Consider the following 20,087-nt stretch of genomic DNA (forward strand, 5'->3'; position numbering starts at 1 on the left):
TACAACACCACTCGCTCGTCTTTCGTTAACTCTTATTCATCCTTTTGAGGTTCTGTACTTTCGGTCCATGTGCCCAACTTTCGTTTTCATTCATTCTTTCCATTTTTCCAACTTTCGAACCTTTCATCACACTATTCCCAGTTTCTTTTGTTCTCTCAATTTTGTTGCCTTCTGCCACATTCGCCTCACTTTTGTTCTTTTTACCATCCATTACAGTTTTCAAATCACTTGCTTTCTTTTTCAATGATTTTTTAATAATTTTTTGCCTTTCTTTCACACCATACTTCTCTTTCGAACGAGCACGCATTCTTCCCACGACATTCTCGCTACTAACACTTTATGTCATCAAATTCATATTAACACCCATCAAATCCTCGTTTAGCTCACACTTCGCACATACCCTCTTTCCATCAGCCCTAAATGTCCACAAATCTTCTATGTAATCAAAAGAATACATGTAGCACACCTCGCACTTAACGAAATGACTGAAATCTAAGTTAAAGTCATGCACTGACAAACCATCACCATCTTTCCTCTGCCAGTTACTACTCTAAGGTTTAATAACAACAAATTTGTAATTAAGTTTAAGCAAAATATTCTGCACACTAATAATGCTAGTAGCGCACATCTTTTATAGCATCTCTTACTCAAACAATCACTCATGTACAATTAATTATTTCAAGAATAACTTATCTGAATATGGAACTTCTCTTACACACCGCTGCTACTGTTGCCTTTCTGCGGTAAATTTGATTCTCTGATTCACTGAATTAATTTTCTCAAAAAATTCATGAAAATTGGACAAAGGGGAGTTCCCTACAGCAAAAACATCATCAGCATATCTGTACTAAATTGATGGTTTAGGTTAAAAAAAAAAAATTCCCTCTATATGCTTGTATAATTAGTTCTAACAACTGAAGTATCTGGACTTAATGACAAAGTAAACAAATTTACAATATCAGGAGGAAAATCATTATGAAGTAATTCAGTTGTATGTCAGAGGGATGTTTGTAAAGAGTGAGAACACATCAAAACTTACATCACATCTGCGAGTTATATGGATAATCCTGAAAATTTATTCTTAAAACGTGTTCAGTTTTTTATGAAAGAAGCAGACTTTCCTGTAAATGCAGAGAGAAGATTAGATACGTATCATGAGAATTTATAAGTTGGACATCTTATGGAGTTTGCTAAGTCTTAATGGGACATTTTCTTTATGTAATTTAGGAAGACTATAAAGTCTTGGAGGAAAAGCAAGATGAACTTTTAGCCTTTTTATTGTTTCTCCATCTTAGGGATGAATGTTATATAAGAGAGACTGTTCAACTTATTGATTTGTGATTGAGGTGGGTCTTTATCAGTACTTCTGTACATAGTATGATCTTGAAATTCCATTAAAAATGTTCTGACTAAGCTAAGGAGGTTCTGCAGGATGTCAACAGCACCTTTATCAACCATTGCACTCCCCAATTTTGCATTAGCAGCAAATAATTGAACAACCCCAATTAAATTATTCCTGTATCATTAATATGCAAATTAAACAGTAGTGTTCCTAGTACAGATCCCTGAGTCACTCCACTAGTCACCCTTATTCTCCTAGATTCCACTTTACTATTACTACTCTCTGGTGTCTGTCTCTCAGACCTTCTCCATCCATTTACCTAAATCTAAATGCATATCTTTTCTCTTTTGATTTAGCTTATGTAATAAATTTTCATGTGGTATTCTGTTAAATGTATTTGCAAAGTCCAGCTATTTTTCTTATTCATTTCTGCAGTCACTCTATATGTGAGTAAATTACTAAGACATGACCTACCTTTTACAAAAATATATGCCCACCATTGAGTATTATCATATTTCTACCCACAGATTATTTTATCTTTTACAATGCCATTCCTATCCACTTATTCCTGAATTCTACCTTCTGACCACTGAGTGTGTCAGGAGTAGTGGCTAAGGTGCTTTTCAAATACGTTAGCCACTACTCCTGACACACTCAGTGGTCTGCAATTTGCTATTTCTGTCTTGGAGTACATTTATGTAATAAAGTATAGAGTAGAGGGGAACAAGGGTAGAACAAGAGGACTTCTCTGGAAGCTGTATAAGGAGGGTGTCAGCAGGGTAGTGAGAAGCAGGTTATCTGCATGGAGAGTGATGGTGAATGGATTGCATTGCACAAAAGTGTGGTGAGTGCAGAAATTGTGAATGGGTTTAAGGCACAGTTCAATTATCTTTTTGTGTGCTGACTTTCTGTGATGAGTCTTTTGACACCATGAAGGTCAAATGTTAATGATAATAATAATAATAAATATTATACCCTTTTTTCACTCCCTCAGAACCTTTCCAGAGAGCCGAGTCTTAGATTAAACACCTTCATCAGAAGTACTGCCAGTTCTCTTGTACATTTCCAGAGCACATGGGCTGGCATGCCATCCAATCCCATTGCTGTATTCACATTGATATTTTTCAGCATGCTGAGTACCTCCAGTTCATCTATCTGAAGTCTCACATCAGTCTCTGTCACATTAGCAAGTGCATAATTTCCAAATGGTTGATACCTCAATGAAAACTGATTCTTAATTAACTGAACTATTTCTTCTGTTTCTGTCACTATTCTGTCATTTGCAATGAAGGGAAAAAAAAAATGAAGATTTCCTTTGTCCTTCTCACCTAATTTTCTCTCATAATTTGACTTAGCCTTCCTTACCATGCTAGTCACCTTTCTTGGCTGTGCTTTGTAATGCCCATGAGCATACTAATTGCCTTTTTCTTTATAATTAAAAAAGGTTCTCACTGAAACAATCATTGAACACAAATTATCACCTGCTTCCCAATAGTTTGTGTCATTCATCTTCCAAACACTGCCACCGGAATTTGATTTCAGTATGTTGCAATAGGATTTCTCCATAATCGAGCATAGGTATTATTCTTGAGTAAATGCTGCTTTACTGGATAAAACATACTGGCACATATCAAAATATATGAACCGAATGATAAATTCAGTTTAATCCTTTATCCAAGTGTAAGCAAACAAAGTTTGCACCTGAAGTATCTTCAAGACTGAGGCAACTCATGGTAAAGGTGGACCAAGCTCTTCTACGAAGAATAGGTATATTGTATGTGGAAGTACATGGCCAGTGATTATGAAAAGGATAGGAGACAACTGGCAGCATGGAAAGACGAGTTGGATAGAAAGGAGAGAGTAATTCTCCTATAGCATCGATCATGAGCTATTTTACAGGAGCAATGTCAGAGCGTATTCAAAAGTGAAAGGACTAAATAAGGTCGGAAACAAATAGATACATGACGAGATTAAGCCTGAAATCTAGAAGAAGAAGAAGAAGACACTCTGAAGGCAACGTATGATGAATGTTGATAATAATAAATTTAGTTTAATCCTTTATCCAAGTGTAAGCAAACAAAGCTTGCACCTGAGGCATCTTCAGGACTGAGGCAACTCATGGTAAAGGTGGACCAAGCACTCATCACTTGTCTTAGTATCTCTCATAATGCAGAGCACATCTCCTTGCAGACATGTATAATGTTATGCATTAAGGGAAGGGCCACTACCCAGACCTTTTGGACCTTTATTGAATGTTCAAGTACAGGTCAAACTCCAAAAACTCAGCATTGTTCCCCTCAGTAACAGGCTCACCCTGCCACTGAGAAGAACTCTCAGCATTGGCTCTACCCAGTGGCAGGTTCACCCCACCACTGAGCAGAGCCGCTCATTTGTCATCTGAGGGGTAACAGCAAACAGCCATGCCTCAGTTAACTTCATGGGCTACAACATTGCCATTTATTATCCCCACACACACGCACCCATGACTTGGGTGACAGCAATAGCAGAGCCTCAGTTAAAACTTCACAGACTACAGCATTGCCATTCATCACCCAAGCTTCCAACCGGTTTCGACCTTTATTGAGGTCTTGTCAGTGGGAGTCAGACCCAGAGGTGGTGATACTAAGGTGAAAGTAATGGACAAGTCATATTTACCTATAAGAGTTGCCAAAAGGTGTCTCACCTTTTGGCAACTCTTTTGGCTTGCACCTGAAGTATCTTCAAGACTGAGGCAACTCGTTGCAAAGGCGGAGCAAGATAACATCACTCCTATCTCAGTATCCCCCACAATGCAAAACACACCTCCTTGCAGACATGTATAATGCTATGCATTAAGGGAAGGGCCACTACCCAGACCGGTTTCGACCTTTATTGAGGTCTCGTCAGTGTGAGCCAGACCCAGAGGTGGTGATACTAAGGTGGAAGTAATGGAGAAGTCATATTTACCTATAAGAGTTGCCAAAAGGTGTCTCACCTTATTATTATGTTACTCTGAATTAGAGAGAAAGATGTTAGAAGTTTTTTTCCACTTGGTTAGACTATAATAAATTTAGTTTAATCCTTTATCCAAGTATAAGCAAACAAAGTTTGCACCTGAAGTATCTTCACGACTTCCCTTCCCTTAATGCATAGCATTATACATGTCTGCAAGGAGATGTGCTTTGCATTATGGGAGATACTAAGACAAGTGATGAGGACTTGGTCCACCTTTACTACAAGTTGCCTCAGTCCTGAAGATACTTCAGGTGCAAACTTTGTTTGCTTACACTTGGATAAAGGATTAAACTAAATTTATTATAGTCTAACCAAGTGGGAAAAAACTTCCAACATGAGCCCAATGAAAAAAAAAAAAAAAATACTTGCAGCTCATAATCTTTATTGAGATACTACACTTCTTGATAAATAGTATGTTATATCTTTATGCTCCCTAGTTTCTTGGGGATTCTTTTTCAGAACACTGTGCTGTGTGAATATTTGCCACATACTTCCATGACTATGTTTATTGCTTGAAGTACGTTATTTTGAATTTGATGACATAGCTAGATACAAAACTAAATGATCTAGTTATCCACAGAAGTCAATATATATTACAAAAAAACTTGTTATTAGGGACAGAATAGTTGGAAAATTCCTGTCAGAGTTCTGTAACAGCTGTTCTTGTATGCTCTTGTTATTGTTATTATTATTATTCTAGACCTCCATGAAGTCACAAGGCTCATTACAGGAGTCTTCACAAAGTTTATCATAACACTCCTTAACACGTTCGCTGCCATGCTCCTCGGGTGTAGTTTGTTACCGCACGCCAAGCAATTTCACCTCTTCATGGTCAGTATGAGTAATCTTGTAGCCGGCTTATCAGACAGAATTTTGTTTCATATGCCAACTATGAGTAATCTCGTATCATCCCCACCTATATAATACATGCGTTTATTACGTCTAGTCTCTAAAAACCTTCAATTATGCCATGACCAGTAAAAGAAAGTAAAATTCCATTCATCATCGCTCATATAAGCTTGCGCTAATATGAGCGATGATGAATGGAATAAATTATTTGGTTCCGATTCCAAAGATGATCCTACAGACGACTCTAGCAGTGACTCATGATGAAGAAAATTCTGAAGATGAAGTTTGCGTCCAGCCAAATACATCAACATTTACAAATTGGGAAAATTCAGAACAAGGACCCTCGCAATATTGAAACTACGGGTTTTAATATTGACACTGCAAATTTCAGTATCGAAAAGTTGGTTGAACTTTTTTTTCTAAAGATTTTCTCACACTTTTAGTTGAACAAACCAATTTATATGCTTTACAAAATATTGAGCAAAGGCAAGCACAGATCAAAAAAGTCAAAGAATTTCAAACTGGAAAGCAACAGACATACTTGAAATGAAATTATTTCTTGGACTTTTACTTCATATGGGTCCTTGTAATTTACCATGTATTGAGCATTATTGGAGTACAAATTATCTTCACAATTTCCCATTTTGACGCTCTAAAATGAGCCGAAATCGATTCAGATTTTATTGCATTATTTGCATCTCGCAGATAATTCTCAAGCAGCTAACAATAAATTTCACAAACTAAGACCAGTCCTAGACCATTTTAATAGTGTAATGCAAAATAGCTACACACCAAACAGAAACTCATGTATTGATGAGTCAATGGTGTTGTGGTGCGGTAGACTGTCATTTCGGCAATACATAAAAAACAATAAACATAAATATGGCGTGAAATTCTATGAACTATGCAAATTGAATGGATTGGTGATAAAAATAAAAATTTATACAGGTAAATCTGAATCCTCTTTAGCAAAAATGGGTCACGCATATGATATTGTATTTCACTTGATGGAAGAATATTTAGACCGGGGTTATGTATTGCATATGGACAATTTTTATAATTCTGTAGCTCTGAGTGAATCTCTTACTGACAGAAAAACTTACGTGTGTGTGGAATGCTTCGAAATAATAGGAAAAACAATCCACCAGATGTTATGCAGAAGAAACTAAAGGAAGGGGGAATTTGTCTGGCAAATAAGAGGTCCTGTTTTAATCAGCAAATGTAAGGATAAGAGGGAAGTCCTTTCCATTTCAAATATGCACAAATTTAAAATGGTTGAAGCGAAAAAATCAGAATGGTAAAATTCAGTTAAAACCAAATATCATTAGGGACTATAATTTAAGTATGTCAGGCATCAATCTTTCTGATCACACGCTTTTTTACTATTCCACCTTACAAAATTTCACTGATGGAAGGATCCAAAATGCACATTCATTTGTCCATGTGACAATTAGATGGCCAAAGAAATAGGCAATACTCATTTTTGATATATACATTCAAAATGCGCATACATTTTATAATATAGTTACTGGAAACACGACTGTGTTAAAATTTAGGGATAAATTTATCTCAGTTTTTGTTGGAATGGATGAGCTTACAATACATCACAGAATATCAGCAGGATTCGGGATCTACATTATTTGGAAATTTTACTGCCTACAGAAAAAAGAATCACCCGACAAAGCCATGCTGAGTATGTACATGAAACAAACGACGACAGGAAACACATTATTATTGTCCTGTGTGCTAGGAAAAACCACCATTGTGTGTGTATGTGTGTGTGTGTGTGTGGAAAATTGTTTTAAAGTGTACCATTCGTAATTTGATTTACATATTATGGGTTATACTACGGGTTAACTCGTGCTTGGCATAGGAGGTTGGTAATCGACATACGAATATATTCGTAGTTGGCTTGTGAGGCTCATATATAATATACTATACTTTTGCTGAAATTATTTTCCTTCTACCAAGCCCCCAGACGTGCTCTCCACTTTACTCACAAGCCAAAAGTCCAAATTAAGGTGCTTATACTAAGGGTTAACTCGTGCTTGGCATAGGAGGTTGGTAATCGACATACGAGTATATTCGTAGTTGGCTTGTGAAGCTCATATACCAACTACGAGTATACTTGTAGTTGGCAGCAAATGTGTTAAATTCATTTACTGTCTATACATTCACCACCTTATCAGACAATGAATTCCATGGTCCAACCAACCTCCCCTAAAAAAAAAAAAAGGCACTTCTCATCTTCCTACTCACAACCTTTTTTGCAACTTGCAATTTCCAGGGAGAATCTTTTGTCCTTGTTCCTTCCACTTTCTCTATATGAAAAATCTTTCAAACATTAATCCTGTATATACCTCTCAACAGTTTTAATTCCTCAGTCATGTCATCCCTTTCTCTTCTATCCTCCACTCTGTAGTTTGTGTGGCCTCAGTCTGTCCTCAAAACCAACATTGTCGAGTACTGTTAGTATTTTTGTTATTCACCTCTGTACCCTCTCCAAGGTTAATTTATCCTCTTTAAACCCAGGTAGTGTAGCTCGAACAGGACTTTATGCAATGAATCACCACTCTTTTATGTCTACTGGTCAAAGTCCTTGTTAGCACTGCAGCAATCTCTCAGTTACCTTCACTGACTTTGCAGTATGTCTTCTAAACTTCAAATATTTGTTGAATATCAATTAACTTCCATTGCCTCCTCCACTTCCTCTAGTATAGATTTTCCAATTTATTATCCAGCCTTACATCAGTGAGTCCAAAATTTCACTGATAGAAGGATCCAAAATGCACATTCATTTGTCTATGTGTTAAGCTTATTTAAATCCTCCTGAAAGTCTACCACATCGGCACTATTACTAATAACCCTTCCAGCTTCACATATTCTACAAATAACTGTACATCACCTTGTAATCCAGTGATTTTATCATTGACATAAAAGTTAAAAAGCAAAGATACCAGTACTAGTCCATGTAGAACCCAACCTGTGACCTGACTTTTCCTTGATACCGCTCTCTCATACACAGCTCCGATATCTGTCAGACAGCTATTTTCCAAGCCAATTTCCTAAGCTAGTATCTAATCCCATGTGTTGCAACTTAAAATATCACTTATTGTGTGGCTCTCTATCAAATGCCTTTGTAAAATCCAGTCGATGAGGGAAAGGCAGCATATGCCTTTCCCTCATCAACTGCTCTTGTCATTTTATTACAAAAGGCAAGCAAATTACTGAAACAAAAGCACCCCTTAGCAAATCTATATTGATCTTCATATATAATATTACCCTCACTTACTCAATTTTGTATGTAATTGCTTACTAATTCCCCAAATCTTGAAAGCTACAGAAGAAATACAAAATGGACTTTGAAGCCTGCATTCTACCACCACCCTTGTGCAGTGGCATTATCTTACCATCCTTGCACTCATTGGGTACTTTCCCAATAGCTAAGCTTCCATTGACAAGCCAGATAAATGGAGCTGTCAGTTTCTTATTACATTCTCTTAAAATATGTGGTGAAATCTCTTTCAGTCATGCCTTATTGACTTTCAGAATACTTACTATTCAAAGCACTTTCTCCTCATGCACCACTTAACCTTCAACTTTCCCCATCCCTCCAGGAATAAAACCTTCTATTCCAGGTTTTAAATGTCCAATAAAGAGATCTTTAAACATCTCTGAAATGTCATCTGCATTTGTCACTCGATCCCCTTTTCCATCTGAGAGTCATTCATTCGCAATAATTTCTCCATCTACTGACCACATGACATAAAAAATTCCTTAGGAATTTCCTTGGGCCATAATGTTGATCACTTCTCATATTCCATTTTATCCTTCCTTATTATGCTAGTCACTTTCCTGATTTGATTCTTATATTCCTCGTGCATCTGCTTTCCACTTTTATGCTTTTTCCATAACCTTTTTCATTTGTAATTCCTGTTTAATTACATTACTCATCTCCTTTACCCAAAATTGTGTAATTTACCATTGTTTTTGATAAGTACTTCGTCACTAGCTTCATTCACAGTTGATATCTTTATCTTGCAATTCTTCCATCCACTGAACTACCCAAGATAATTTCTAAAATTATTATAGTCACCAACTTCAAAATGCCACATTTCAACTTTCTCTTACAACTATGTATTGTTTCTTCTCCCTAATTTATACTCATCATCAGTGGTCCTAACAGGCACTTAAGCACCCGTGACCTTTCCAACTATTCTTGGACAACCGCAACTATAACTTGAGGATAAGGTGGTTAGCCCTATTCTTCCCGGTGTGTCCTATGTATATAGATGCACATGTTCAGGGGGCTGTTTTGCCTGTTCTGATGAATGAAAAACCCCCTACCTCCGTATGAGACTGGCTAACTCACCTTTCATTGAAAGAGACCAGATAAAGTCTGATAAATTCACTGATGGGAATCAAACTCAGGTATTTCTGACTAAATGGCTTCGTCTATATCAACTGAGCTATGGAGGCTCACCCAATTTATACGGTTGTAGTTAAAATCTCTCATAATGATCACTTACCATATTGACTATTTAGACATTTCCTGCTCATCACCCTGTGTTCCCTTGGCCTATTGCAACATCCCACTAAATATCTTGCCCTGCCCTCTTCACCTTGCAAACCTCACCTTTCAAAACTATTAGTGTCATTTTTCTTCCAAATTCTCTACTCTAAGAGGATTTAGCTCAGCTAATTATTTATCACAAGTAATACTCTATCACCCCATTTGGCCTTTCTGTCCTGCCAGAATATACTGTACATTTTATTCACAAGAGACTACTCTTGTTGTCATCCACTCAGGCTATCCTAGTTCTCCAGCCATAACATTCTCACTTGCACAGAAAAGAGCAATCTCTCCATTTCCTATGTGCCTTTCCATGTTCATATGTAGTCTATCTCTTGAACTTGAATATGGGCTCTCTTCTATACTCAAAAGAACTCCACATGTAATGATGTCATTCATTACTGCTACTCTCCTCCTCAACTCTACATTATCATATCAGAGTAATACACTCTTTGCCTTCCCTCTCACACTTGCTGCTGCACAGTTCTAACATTTTCGTCAGATTTCTTGTCATCTGATTCATGCTACCTCTCAGATCATTTGTACCAACATCTTATCTACATCCTTATATTGCTTTATTGCCATAGACACAGTCTCTAGTGTTCCTCCAGGCAAGAACTCCTCAAACATTCTATTTTATTCTGCACACCGCGAATCATTGAATCTCCACACAGCATTATCCTCGTTTATTCCTTTTTCACTTGCATCCCCCACTCTCTCTCTCTCTCTCGCAGTACTCTTCATCTTTGCTCTACCACTTACCATCCACTTAGTTTTCCTTTCCTTGATCCTGTACTCTCTTGACTTTCTCTCATTTTCTCTCTTTCCTTGGTTTGCTTCTCTCTCTCTCTCTCTCTCTCTCTCCTTCTCTCATTTCCATAACCTTCGCTCACACTTCTTTTTCATCTTGCATTAGTCAGCCTTTCAAATCTTCTAATCTCTCTCTCTCCACATGAATCAAGACATCTTCCACTTTCTCTCTCAGTATCTCTATCTCCTTCTACACACATTTTATCCTCACTTGAGATTCACTGAAATAGTCAACACTATCCTACAGGTTGCTTCCATATCTCCAGTAGTTAATGTCAAGTCCATCGGCACCTCGTGCCTGCTCCCTCCCCCAATTCTGCTACTCATAATTTTCTCCCAACTAACACTCATTTCTGTAATAACAGTGCTATTGTTGTTGTTAACACGTTCGCTGCCACGCTACTTTGGCATGGTCTGTTCCCCTACGTCGAGCAGTTTTACTTCTTCAAGGTCAGTACGATAATCTCGTTACCGGAGGTAAACGTCCTACGAGTATACTCGTAGTTGGCTTGTACAGAGCATATACGGTCTATGAGAATACACAGTTTTGATGCTAGCCCCACAAGCCAAGGATTTTCACTTTTTCAAGGTCACTACAATAATCTCGTTCCCGGCGGTAAGCGTCATACGAGTATACTCGTAGCTGGCTTGTGAAGCAGGTTTACCCACTACGAGTATACTCGTAGTTGGCAGCGAACGTGTTAATGAAACCTGAGGTGCTTCTATCAAGATCACCCAGCTACCCCGAATCTCCACATTTCATGTTGCAAAAATTGTAAATATAATGGATATTTGAATGCCTCTCATTTAAAAACACAAAGCATCATTAAACATGATCAACCCAATAACACTGTTTATAAGCTCCAAGAATGCATGTAAGAATTGCACCACAATAACATGAAATGGCATTTCATGTGGATTGGCTGGGGATTTCCAATTGTTTTCCAATGATGCAGTTCTCTATAGGAAGATTTGCATAGACTTTTATCTTGGACAAAGAGTGGGGTTGTACATAATAAATGCAATGTGTTACACTTTGGCATACAAGAGATATAAGGCTACATACTCTATTGGTGGAGTTGTACTTCAGGAAGTGGATGAGATTCGGGATCATGAAGTGATGGTAGATAGTGGACTGAAGTTCTGAGAGCACATTGCAAGTGTTGCAAAGACTGCACATCATATTGCTGCTATGATAAAAAGTACATCGATATGTAGAGATAAGAAGTTGGTGGTGGCACCTCTATATAAGGCATTGGTCAGAATACATATGAGCTTTGTGCTCAGATCTGGTCACCTAGTTTTCATTATGATGTGAAAACATTAGAGAAGGTCCAAAGAATAATAAACAAAGTGATATCAGGACTTTGGAGTGTTGGTTATGAAGTGCATTTGAGAGAATGTGGATTACAGAGGTTGGTGGATAGGAGGAAATGAGGATATATGATAGAGACCTTCAAGTTAGTTACAGTTCTCTATCAGATTAATACAGAAGAAATTATAAAAAAGAGTGGATGCTAAGACGGGAAGAACTAGAAGTCATCCCTGGAAGTTGTATAAAGATGTTGTGAAGAAGGGAGTGAGAAATAGAAGTAGATTTTTTACATAGAGAGTTGTTAGTGAGAGGAATGCATTGCTTGAGTGTATTGTGAATGCAAGTAGTATAAATAATTTCAACTCGGTACACAATAAATAACGGAAAAAACTCACGTAGAAAGATTATTTATTAGTATAATTTTCGCCTGTGTGTCACAGGCATCTTCAGTACATTAAGCTCAAAATTAAACACTAACTGACAATTCCAAAAAGCGCCACCTAAGTAGCTGGTGTAAGATAACTAAAAGGTCAATAACTTTCCTAAAAATAAAAAAAAATAAAATAAAAATAAATAAAATAAAAATAAATAAATAAAAAAAAATAAAAATAATAAATAAAAAAAATAAAAAAATTAATACAATAAATGGTCTTCCGAAAGTTCATAAACCAGGCATTCCGTTGAGACCAGTCGTAGATTGTATAGGTTGCCCCACTTACAAAATCTCAAAATTTTTATCTAATTTACTCTCCTCTTCAACTAGAAGAACTGATACTTATATAAAAAATACTTTGGATTTCAAAAATAAAATTTCAGATCTTCATTTGGACGTTTCTGATATCATGATCAGTTTAGATGTTGTTTCTTTATTTACAAATGTGCCTCTTTCGGAAAGTATTGAATTACTACAACAGGAATTTCCTTCAGACATTGTAAACGTATTTGATTTTGTAATAAATTCTGGTTATTTTTCCTTTAAAAATAAGTTGTATTAACAAATTGAAGGAACAGCAATGGGTAATCCTCTTTCTCCTGCTATCTCCAATTTCTTTATGGAACATTTTGAACAACGTATCTTTGACAATATTTCTCTCAGACCTACGGATTGGATCAGATATGTCGATGACATTTTTGCTGTATGGAATGGCTCTTCTGATGAACTTCAACAATTTCTCACTAAGTTAAACGCATTTCATCCTAGGATCAAGTTTACCCTAGAAGTAGAATCAAATAATCAGTTAGCCTTTTTAGATCTTCTAATTCTTCGCCAACCAGATGGTAACCTACATTTCTCAGTTTATAGAAAGAAGATTCATACAGGCCATTATATCTATGCAGAATCTCATCACCATCCCAGTCAAAAGGCAGGAACTATTAAAACACTGGTTCATCGGGCCCACTCCTTTTGTTCTTCAGACGATCTTTTACAGAAAGAACTACAATACATAACTTCTTCCTTTCTATCTAATGGTTATAAGAATTGCTTCATTAAAAGAACTTTGAGTAGTTTTAATATGTCTTCCTCTTCAAACACAGAGGAAACAATGCGCATTACTATCCCTTATGTACAAGGCATCAAGTGAACGTATAGCAAAAGTTTTAAAACCACTGAATATTTTTGTTGCCTTTCGACCGTTTAGAAAAATCTCCACCTTTCTCACTTCTCCTAAGGACAAGCTTCCACATCTTAATCATCCAGGTGTCTACCAGATTCCGTGCTCTTGTGGATTATCTTATTTCGGACAAACAGGAAGATCTGCCTCTATTCGGCTAGAAGAACACCAATCTTATATTGAATACTTTAAACCTGAAAAGTCTGAACTTTCTGAACATGCCATCTTCACTAGACACAGAGTTCATTGGAGAAAGACAAGAGTTCTTCACAAAAGTCAGTTTCTCATGGAACGCCTTTATAAAGAAACGTGTGAAACTCTACTTCATTCTCCTAACTTAAACAGATCCGATGGCTTACGTCTATCCCCTTTATGGGAGATAGTACTTTACAAATCAGCTAATCTTTCCTAACTTTTTATTGTATTAATTTTTTTATTTTTTATTTATTTTTTATTTTTTATTTTATTTTTATTTTTATTTATTTATTTTTTTTAGGAAAGTTATTGACCTTTTTAGTTATCTTACACCAGCTACTTAGGTGGCGCTTTTTGGAATTGTCAGTTAGTGTTTAATTTTGAGCTTAATGTACTGAAGATGCCTGTGACACACAGGCAAAAATTATACTAATAAATAATCTTTCTACGTGAGTTTTTTCCGTTATTTATTGTGTACTGATATGTCCACTCACGGTTTACCTCTTTTAAAACTTAAATAATTTCAAAGCTCATTATGATAGAAATGTTGCTGGTTGAGTGGTCTACTATGATGAGTCTGCTGACTCCATGGAGGTTACCAAAATGATAATAATAATAAAATAATAATAACAACTGCAGGCAGGCAGGCTGCACTGAGATACCTATCCGTTATTTTATTTATTTTTTTAATGTGGTTCCCACCTATGAAAGGTACCTATGATACATTTGTACTGTGGGTGGCCGAAGGATTTTTTATTTTTATTTTTTTTGCCATTTTTATCAATTTTACTTTTTTTTTTTGTAATTTTTTTATTTATTTTTAGATAGTTCAGAAACCGTACTTTAAAAACATGGAACTTTTTCAAGCCATTTCAGGCCTCCAATAAGCAGGGTGATGGTCTCACACCGAGCAATGAAATTCATCTCCCACCTAAAAAGAATCACAAATATCCATGCCAACAGCAGGATTCAAACCCTCACCCTGTAGGTTGAAGAGCAGATATGCTAACCACTCAGTCAACTAGGCTGTCAAATTACAAATATTATTTTGTTTGTTTGTTTGTTGTTGCTGAAAATAACTCAATGATTCAATATCTGATATTTGACAGATTCCATTTTTGAAAATTATGGAGACAACTACTGTCTTTGAGTAAAACTTTAGTTTAATATGACTAACTCTACATTCGACGTTTCGACCTTTATATCAAGGTCATCTTCTGGAGCATATGCACTATATACAGAGAACAAGCTACACTACAATCTATCTGGTTTGTTAAAGTTACTGACCGACCATTACAATAATTCTTGGCCTGACCTCTAGTGAAAAAAAAAAAAAAAAATAGAATATACATCAACGCTAGAGTCCTATTATTAATATTATCTATTGGTTGTAAAATTGCATTGGGAACAACAACAAGTCTATGTGTGTGTGTGTGTGTGTGTGTGTGTGTGTGTATGTATATATATATATATATATATATATATATATATATTTACAATATGATTATACATGTACATTCCAACCAGTTGGTATGGAATGGTTTCTAATACTAGCTAGAAGTTGGCTAGAGTCCTGACTTATGCATTAGGTAGGCTGAATGTGTGCCATCCAGATTCTTGGAATGTTCATGCTGCCATTGTTGTTGATATTTGGGTGGTTTATCAGAATTTCGCAGGCATCCTTAAATTTCCTTTCATACCAGGTTTTTGTATGGTGTAAAGAGTGGGTGCTTTTCCAGTTGATTTTGTGTAAGGTGTTGAGCACGTGATCTGAGAGGCCCGCTTCACCAAAATGGTTATATTTAATCTGTCTTTTGTGTTCTTTCTTACGTATAGGGATTGTACATCCTGTTTCACCAATGTACGGTAAGTTACAGGTGCAACAGATGCAACAGAGTCCAGGATGTGCCAAGGGGAGAAGAGGATCCTCAGAAGAGTTGAATATGGTTTTAAGTTTAGTAGGTGGTATTGAGGTTATAATGGTGTAGGATTCTGTTGATTTTTTCCGATAATCCTTTAATGTATGGGATGGCTATGGTTTTACTGTAATCTAGATTCTTTCTTGTTGATGTTTTATGGAGTATTTTATTGATAGTATTTTTGTTATAGCCATTATTTATTAATGTGTCGCTGATGATTTTTAGTTCTTGCTTCAGGCCATAACAATTTGCTCTAATTGGCATAACAATTAGAGCAAATTGTTATGGCACTGTTTTTAAGGGTGTTAATGACTCCATATTTTTGTGATGGGTGGTGGTATGAATTAGCATGTATGTATTGACCCGTGTGTGTTGGTTTCGGTAGACCGTGAAGGATAGACTGCCTTAGGGGAGACGTGTGACTAGTGTGTCTAGGAACAGAGCGAGTTCTGATTTTCAATTTTGATGGAAATTCAGAACTCGCTCCCGTTCCTAAGCACACTAGTCACACATCTCCCCTCAGGCAGTCTATCCTTCATGGTCTACCGAAACCAACACACACGGGTCAATACATACATGCTAATTCATACCACCACCCATCACAAAAATATGGAGTCATTAACACCCTTACAAACAGGGCCATAACCCGTTCCTAAGCACACTAGTCACACATCTCCCCTCAGGCAGTCTATCCTTCACGGTCTACCGAAACCAACACACACGGGCCAATACATACATGCTAATTCATACCCCCACCCATCACAAAAATATGGAGTCATTAACACCCTTACAAACAGGGCCATAACAATTTGCTCTAACCAGCAAGCCCTGAAGCAAGAACTAAAAATCATCAGTGACATTCATAAATAATGGCTATATCAAAAATACTATCAATAAAATACTCCATAAAACATCAACAAAAAAGAATCTAGATTACAGTAAAACCATAGCCATCCCATACATTAAAGAGTTATCGGAAAAAATCAACACGATCCTACACCATTATAACCTCAATGCCATCTTTAAGCCACCTACTAAACATAAAACCATATTCAACTCCTCTAAGGATCCTCTCCTCCCCTTGGCACATGCTGGAGTCTATTGCATCTGCTGCACCTGTAACTTACCGTACATTGGTGAAACAGGACGTACAATCCCTATATGTAAGAAAGAACACATAAGACACAATAAATATAACCATTTTGGTGAAGCAGGCCTCTCAGATCACTCGCTCAACACCTTACACCAAATCAACTGGAAAAGTACCCGCTCTTTACACCATACAAAAACCTGGTATGAAAGGAAATTTAAGGAAGCCTGTGAAATTCTGATAAACCACCCATATATCAACAACAATGGCGGCATGAACATTCCAAGAATCTGGATGGCACACATTCAGCCTACCTAATACATAAGATCTAGCATAAGTCAGAACTCTAGCCAACTTCTAGCTAGTATTAGAAACCATTCCATACCAACTGGTTGGAATGTACATGTATAATCATATTGTAAATATATATATATATATATATATATATACATACACACACACACATAGACTTGTTGTTGTTCCCAATGCAATTCTACAACCAACAGATAATATTAATAATAGGACTATAGCGTTGATGTATATTCTGTTTTTTTTTTTTTTTTTTTTTCACTAGCGGTCAGGCCAACAATTGTTGTAACAGTTGGTCAGTAACTTTAACAAACCAGATAGATTGTAGTGTAGCTTGTTCTCTGAATATAGTGCATATGCTCCAGAAGATGACCTTGATATAAAGGTCGAAACGTCGAATGTAGAATTTAGTTATATCAAACTAAAGTTTTACTGAAACACGGTAGTTGTCTCCATAATTTTCAAAAATGTACTCTAATCACCGTGCAAGCCTAAAAGAAAGGATTTGACAGATTCCCTTCAGGTCCACTGTGCATGAGAGGGAGAGAGATTTCAACTTAATTGATTCATGTTACTTGATTTAATTAGTTTATGAATATTTTCAGGAGTCATATTCTAAAGATGCTACTTATTATATATGTTATATATATGTTATTTTAACATATTTGAAAAGGTGATAAAAACATTTAGAAAATAAAAAAGTAAACTATGAATATAATAAGTCAAGAAAATAAATGAAATGAAATAATCAATTTAAATTTTAAAAAAAGTACAAATTAGAGGTGCATGCAGTTAATGATTACTTAAATTAACTTTAGCTTAATATGTTAATTTACAATTCATGTTTTTCTTTGAAGTTTATTATTGTTATTATTTAAGAGCAACAAGTTTAACTTCAGCATCCATTTTGAATTCTTAAAATTCTGCATTTTTTATTACCATTCTGGGTGGACTCTCCAACTTTTCCCACTGAAATACTGCATCCCTGGAAAAATAAATTGAAATTATAATATAAGTGACTGGACTAAATGATGACCACTGCAATTCTGAAAATTATATATTCTAAATTCACTTCTACTATTTTTCTTCTAGAGCTTCAATCTTCAGGCCTCCAATGAGTTGTTGTGTTTGTATACCAATGCTAGAAGCATCAGAAACAAGGCGGATGAAATGGTTGCACTAATTGTGTCTGTGTACCCAGAGATTGTTGGAATAAGTGAGACATGGTTAGATGAGGACGACATCCTGACAGGAATAGAGATGGAAAGGTATGATGTGTTTCGTGAGGATAGAAGGGATAAAAAGGGAGGGAGAGTGCTATTGATGATAGAGAAAGAGTTATGTCCATACAAGGTAGAGATGCAAGAGGGAAATAGGGCCAGTGGTTTTGAGGCAGTATGGTGTGAGATAGAGGTGAATAGAATCAAATACTTGGTGGGATGTTGTTATAGACCTGGTAATGTGGATGGTGGTGATAGTGAAATGTATAGTCAAATAAGCCAAGCAAATAAGAAAAGGGTGATCATTATGGGTGATTTTAATTATGGCAATATAGACTGGAATGAAGAGATAGCGAATGGAAGTAAAGAAAATGAGTTTCTTGAGTTTTTGAGGGATAACTACCTCAGACAGTATGTAACGGAGGGCACACGAGGATTAAGGGTCTTGGATTTGGTCATCTCATCGGAGGATGTAATTATAAATGAGGTGTCAAATCATCCACCAATTGGTGAAAGTGACCATGAGGTGATTACCTGGGTGGTTGCCAGCAGTGCAAGGACCCCTGTGAAAAAAGGGTATATGTGGAACTACAAGGGGGGTGATTATGAAGAGCTCAGGAGACAGCTTGCAGATGTAGCATGGAATGAGGAGTTAGCTGGAAAAGAGATCAATGCAGCTTGGGGGATTTTCAAAAACTATTTAGTAGATGCAATGTCTAAATGTATACCACGGGTGAGAAGGTTAAATAAGGTAGGTGTGAGATGGATGAATAAAGAGATTAAGCATGCAATACAGAAAAAAAAGGCATTGTGGGGACAGCATAAGAGAAGTGGAAGTAACCAATTTCATGAGGTCTACAAAGACCAGGCTAGGAGGGTGACTTGGTTGGTGAGAGTAGCTAAAGAGAGGTATGAACAGCAGTTAGCTAATGAAGCTAAAAAGAATCCTAGGGAGTTCTTTCGATATGTAGCCAGCAAAAGAAAGAATGATTATGGAAGGATGACATTGATTGGAGGAAATGGTATAAAGACAGCTGTTGCAGAATGTGTTGTGGAGATACTTAATGAGCAATTCATAAAGATCTTTCAATCTTGTGAATGTGACTTCATGGAGAGATTAAGAGCAGTTGATGATGGGGAGGAGAGACTGACTGTAAGTGAGCAAGAGGTGTTTGGGGAGTTGAGTAAACTAGATGTAAATAAGGCTGTGGGACTTGATAATATATCACGACGTATTCTGAAGGAGTGTGCTAGAGAGTTGACACCTGCCTTGACATATTTTTTTAATACGAGTCTTGCACTTGGTCAAGTTCCTAAAGAGTGGAAGGAGGGCAAGATTGTGCCACTTCATAAAGGAGGTGATCGAACTCAAGCATCAAACTATAGGCCTATCTGTGTGTCAGGTGTTGTGGTTAAGTTGTTGGAGAAGCTTGTGAGAACTAGGATCCAGAGTTGGGGCTACAACAATGGCATAATCTTTGATGGACAGCATGGATTTGCTAAAGGGAGGTCATGTTTTAGTAATCTACTTACTTATTACAATAAAGTGACTGCTTCCTTGGACAGAGGAGAAGGATACAATATACTTGGATTTCGCAAAAGCTTTTGATAGAGTACCTCATGATAAGTTGACAGTCAAACTAGAGCAGATGGGGTTGGATATTAGATTAGTGCATTGGATTGGAGACTGGCTATCTGATAGGTATCAACAAGTTGTGTATGGGGGTGCAATATCCAGGAAAAGGAAAGTCACTAGTGGAGTGCCTCAGGGGTCTGTTTTAGGGCCATTACTATTTAACTTATATATTAATGATATTGGTGAAGATTTGGATGGAGATATTCAGTTGTTTGCAGATGA

At 36.6% G+C, this 20,087-nt stretch overlaps 1 protein-coding gene across 4 annotated transcripts in view; it reads right to left on the bottom strand.

The window, feature by feature from the left end:
- LOC150106232 (voltage-dependent calcium channel subunit alpha-2/delta-3-like) overlaps positions 1-20,087 on the bottom strand; it is a 2,133,114-nt gene that overhangs the window by 907,836 nt on the left and 1,205,191 nt on the right. For all 4 annotated transcript variants that reach the window (XM_090393048.1, XM_090393049.1, XM_090393047.1 and 1 more), the window contains one exon: positions 17,949-17,994. In XM_090393048.1, the coding sequence (XP_090249174.1) occupies positions 17,949-17,994 (46 nt within the window). The remainder of the gene's footprint in view (positions 1-17,948; positions 17,995-20,087) is intronic.

The sequence above is a fragment of the Typopeltis vanoorti genome, chromosome 5 (genome assembly GCF_054136105.1).
Source record: "Typopeltis vanoorti isolate ZY-2024b chromosome 5, IOZ_Tvanoo_1.0, whole genome shotgun sequence".
Classification (NCBI taxonomy): domain Eukaryota; kingdom Metazoa; phylum Arthropoda; class Arachnida; order Uropygi; family Thelyphonidae; genus Typopeltis; species Typopeltis vanoorti.